This window comes from Tupaia chinensis, unplaced genomic scaffold (assembly GCF_000334495.1).
Source record: "Tupaia chinensis unplaced genomic scaffold, TupChi_1.0 Scaffold145208_1, whole genome shotgun sequence".
NCBI lineage: Eukaryota > Metazoa > Chordata > Mammalia > Scandentia > Tupaiidae > Tupaia > Tupaia belangeri.
Window position 1 is genome coordinate 908,059 of NW_006205068.1, and position 2,680 is coordinate 910,738.

At 63.6% G+C, this 2,680-nt stretch overlaps 1 protein-coding gene across 1 annotated transcript in view; it reads left to right on the top strand.

Moving 5' to 3' along the window:
- The window catches only part of GRIFIN (galectin-related inter-fiber protein), a 42,231-nt gene that overhangs the window by 35,262 nt on the left and 4,289 nt on the right, over positions 1 to 2,680 (top strand). The window contains exons 3-6 of the mRNA XM_006167901.1: positions 421 to 471; positions 775 to 854; positions 950 to 1,109; positions 1,529 to 1,695. Of these exons, the coding sequence (XP_006167963.1) occupies positions 421 to 471; positions 775 to 854; positions 950 to 1,109; positions 1,529 to 1,695 (458 nt within the window). The remainder of the gene's footprint in view (positions 1 to 420; positions 472 to 774; positions 855 to 949; positions 1,110 to 1,528; positions 1,696 to 2,680) is intronic.

The window sequence follows — 2,680 nt, forward strand, 5'->3', positions numbered from 1 at the left end:
GAGTGGGGTGAGGGCAGGGCTGGGGTGGGAGTCTGGGGTGAGCTGGGGTTCAGGGAGACTGGCTGTGGCATGGATGGTGGTAGAGCAGACAGGCCCCCAGGTCAGGACAGGGTTAGTAGCATGCCTCCTGCAGCCCTCCCTTGGCCAGTCAGGAGAGTCCTTGAGCCCAGGGCCCTGCCTCGGCCACGCCCTTACTGTGAGGTTGCCCAAGTAGCTGTTTTCCTACAGGTCCAAAGGGTCCTGACTGGCCTGGAGGAAGTGGGCCAGGAGCGCTAGGGACAGAAGGCCCCTGTCCCTTCAACTTGAATGGTGGACATGCCGGCCGGGAGCGATGGGCAGGGAAGGGTATAGTGACCTAGTCAAGCCACCCCCGGGGGTGGAGCTCCGCACGGCCTGCCCCAGCCCACCCTGCGTATATAGGCCCAGCCTCCCTGTACCTCCAGCAGTGGCTGGAAGCAGATGGCACTGCAGGTGAGTGAGGCCAGGACCCAAGCCGGCTGCACACCTGGACTCATATAGAGGGAGCTGCAAGAGCAGGGCCGTTCCCCATTCCAACCACGCTCCGCAGAGACAGAAGTGCTAGTCGGCCCTCTCATTAGACCCTGGGCTGAGGGCAAAGGTGTCCCCAGAGTCGCCCTGCTGGGCGGGCTGGTCCCCTTCACTCGCTGGGGGTGTGGCACAGGCTGGCTGGGAGACCCTTCTGGCCAAGTGGGAAACACAGAGGGGTGGGGCTCCAGCCCATGAGACCTGTCGCCCACGGTCTTTTGCATTCAGTTTGAAGCTTTCTGTGCCGGCGGCCTGGCCCCCGGTTGGAGCCTGCTGGTCCAGGGACAGTCGGACTCTGGAGAGGACAAGTAAGGGACATTGCCTGCACCTTGGGCTTTGGGCGGGGTGACTGACCCAGCCATTTGCTCCTCTCGGGACTTACACAATGCTGCTCCCCACCCAGGTTTGAGATCAACTTCTTGTCCGAGGGGGGAGACATTGCCTTCCACATCAAGCCCCGATTCTCCAGTGCCACCATGGTGGGCAACGCCTTCCAGGATGGGCGCTGGGGCCAGGAGGAGGTGTCCAGTGTCTTCCCGCTGACCCTGGGGGAGCCCTTTGAGGTAAAGGGGGGCCTAGGTGAGGTCCGTGGCAGGTCAGAGCCCCATGGAGATGGAGTGGCTGCGGACCTGAGGGGGAACAGGAGGCCAGTGGGAAGAGAGCCTGCTGTGGTCACCAGGCCATGTAGGAGGCTTGCTGCTCGGCCCGGTGGGCCTTTCCCTTCCTCAGCCTCCCCATTTGTGTAGCGGCGTGCCCACCTCCCTGGCCTGCTCTGCCCCCTTCTGGGAGAAAGGAGGGAGCTCCCACATGGGGAGTCCAGGGTGTACAGCATCGGGGTGGGGTAGGGAGGGGAGGAGGTGTCAAGAGACCCTTGGGGCCTGCCCGGTGTGCTTCCTGGAGTCGGCAGCTCATGCAAGTAGGCTGCAGGGCCAGACCTGGCTCCATGGCTGGGGCCGAGGGTCACTGGCTGCCGTCTGCCCAGCTGGAGGTCAGCTCGGACGCGGAGCACTTCCACGTCTACGCCCAGGAGCATAAGGTGCTGCAGTTCCCACACCGCCAGAGGCCACTGGCTGCCATCACCAGGGTGCGCGTGCTGAGCGACCACCGTCTGGCCCAGGTGGAGCTGGCCAAGCGGGGCCTGAGCTGGGGGTAAAGTTCCCGCCCTGCCCACACTGCCCTGCCCTGCCCTGTGGGGGCCTTGCTGTTCAGCCTGGGAAGGGGGCCTTTGGTTGGGTGGCCCCCTTCCTTGCACATCCCAGGCTGGTCGACAGTGGTCCACACCCCTCCCCAGTGGCCCCCTTCCTTGCAAACCCCGGGCTGGTCGACAGTGGTCCACACCCCGCCCCAGTGGCCCCCTTCCTTGTAAACCCTGGGCTGGTCCACAGTGGTCCACATCTAGCCCCAGTCCCTGGGCAGGGTGGCAGCTAAGGCACTGCTTTGAATTCTTGCAGGGTTGGGAGCTACTGAGCCATACCAGCAGCCCAGGAGGGAGCCTCAGCTCACCCCACCTCCTGTGCCTGGAGCCCCACCCTGGGGAAGCTGGGGGAGGGGGTTTGTGCCACCCCACCTTCAATAAAATTTGAGCAGGCTGCAGATGCTTGGTTGTTGGTAGGAGGGACAGGCTGGGGAGCAGGCAATGCTATATAGCCCTGGACGCCCCCACCAGGCTAGGGACTAGGGGCTATATGCTTCATGTACAACCTATCCCTTCACCTTGTCCCCAGGTCACTGAGGGTCTGGGGTAGGGATGGGACCATCCCAGCAGGAGCCAGGGGCAGAAAGGCAGGGACAAGCCTGCCCTGCCTACTTTGGCCTAGGTCACTGGGCAGCTCATGTCCCTTGTCTCTTGGGGCTCAGTCCTGTGGGCATTTGGCCCTGAGAGGCTAGGCCCTGGGGGTCTTACCCCTGAAGGGTTTTGACCTGGGAGTTCTGGCCCAGGGAGAGGTATGTCCACCCCAGTCCAAGATGTCCCTTGGAAGCCTTGAAGCTTCCTCCTCCCCCTGCTTCCTGTGGGAGCCTTTCCTGTTTCTCTCTGTCCCACCTGGAAGTGAGACGTGCTCCTGTTCCCGCAGCCTCCTGTGTGTGTGGTTGGGGGGGGGGGGCCCATGGGTGGGGGAAAAGGGGGGGGGGAACA